A 1,351-nucleotide genomic window follows, 5' to 3' on the forward strand; every position below is an offset into this window, starting at 1 on the left:
CTCGCGCGCCTCCGACCCTCTGCGGGGCGGCTGGGCTGGATCCGCGCTGGCCCGTCCGACCTCCGCCGTCTGAGGCCTCGGGGCCCGTGGCTGCGTCCACACTCGACTTTCCCCCTTCTCTCCGGGCCCTTGGGTCCCGCGCCGGAGTTTCATCCTCCCGGCCTTTCAGCCAGGCAGGTTCTGCGCCTCTGAGTCGCTCGCCGTCACTCAGCGCTCGGCCCGCGCTGGCGGGGGCGTTTCTGCGGCTGGGCAGCCTCGGGGTTCGAACGTGCGAGCCCGCCCGGCGCTTGGCTAACACTGGCCTCCCAGCCGCCAGACGGCCCCGGGAGGAGTGGGTGGCCGGCGGAGACGGGGTCCCTCGGCGGCGTGGCCTCCGGATGGGGCCCCACGGGGTGGGGAGGGGGCTGTTCACCTGTAGCTAGCGGGGGAGGGGCACAGCCGGCTCGGTTTTGCTGTGCAGTCTGGTCTGGAAGAGGTTCTCCGACGTTGCCCCCACCCCCTCTCCCGGGCGATGTGCTGGGAGGATGCCGGCGCCCAAACGGGGAGCAGGTGCCAGATTGGGGTGGGGGTGGGGTGCAGGCGCACCACGGACCTCCCAGACCCAATCTTGGCCCCTCCCACGCCCCTGCGGGAAGCCCACCTTGCTCTCTCATCCGTTATCCTCACCCTTCAAACCCTCGCTCACCTGAGTCTCTCCCGTACAGTCCACGCCTTGCCTTCAGCCTCTCTCCCACTCTGCTGCCCACCGTCTTCTCAGTCTCTCTGTCTTTCACAGCCGCCCCTGTCATTCGGCCTCTAGGGATAGGCCTCTCTCACACGCTTCCTTGGCCTCAGCCTTCGGCTTCTGAATTCATCTCGCTCTTGGTCCCCTTTCTGCTTCCTCTCTCTGCCCAAACGCAAACTCACTGCCATCGAGTCAATGCTGACTCCTAGTGACTTTGCAGGACAGGGTAGACCCTGGCCCTGTGGGTTTCCGAGATGGTAACAGTAACTCTTTTTGAGAGTAGAAAGCTTCATCTCTCTCCTGAGGAGCAGCTGGTGGTATCGAACTGTGCTGCCCTTGCTGTTAGCAGCCCAGGTCATAACCACTACACTACTCTGGCTCCAGCCAGCTTTACTTGGCCTCTTGTAATTCCTGCACTTTTCTCTGTTCCCGCCTGCCTCTGCCTCATTTTCCATGTCTGCCTGCCTTACACGTGGTCCTTTTTCAGTCCCACCCAAGCCAAGTCTCCCACACCCCGACCGCAGAACACTCTCTCCTACACCCCATCTCCCACCTCCAGGTTTGGCATGCGGGGAGTGGGGCTGGAGGCCTTGTGGAAGGTCAGAATCATCTCCACCACCACAGCCT

General features: G+C 63.7%; 1 protein-coding gene across 1 annotated transcript in view; it reads right to left on the reverse strand.

Moving 5' to 3' along the window:
- LOC101647027 (aquaporin-5) overlaps positions 1-1,351 on the reverse strand; it is a 7,676-nt gene that overhangs the window by 3,785 nt on the left and 2,540 nt on the right. The window contains exons 2-3 of the mRNA XM_013006921.2: positions 1,278-1,349; positions 17-418 (exon numbers count right to left, since the gene is read on the reverse strand). Coding sequence (XP_012862375.1) covers positions 17-418; positions 1,278-1,349 — 474 coding nt within the window. The remainder of the gene's footprint in view (positions 1-16; positions 419-1,277; positions 1,350-1,351) is intronic.

This window comes from Echinops telfairi, unplaced genomic scaffold, assembly GCF_000313985.2.
Source record: "Echinops telfairi isolate 266 unplaced genomic scaffold, ASM31398v2 ScPeMD7_12;HRSCAF=54, whole genome shotgun sequence".
NCBI lineage: Eukaryota > Metazoa > Chordata > Mammalia > Afrosoricida > Tenrecidae > Echinops > Echinops telfairi.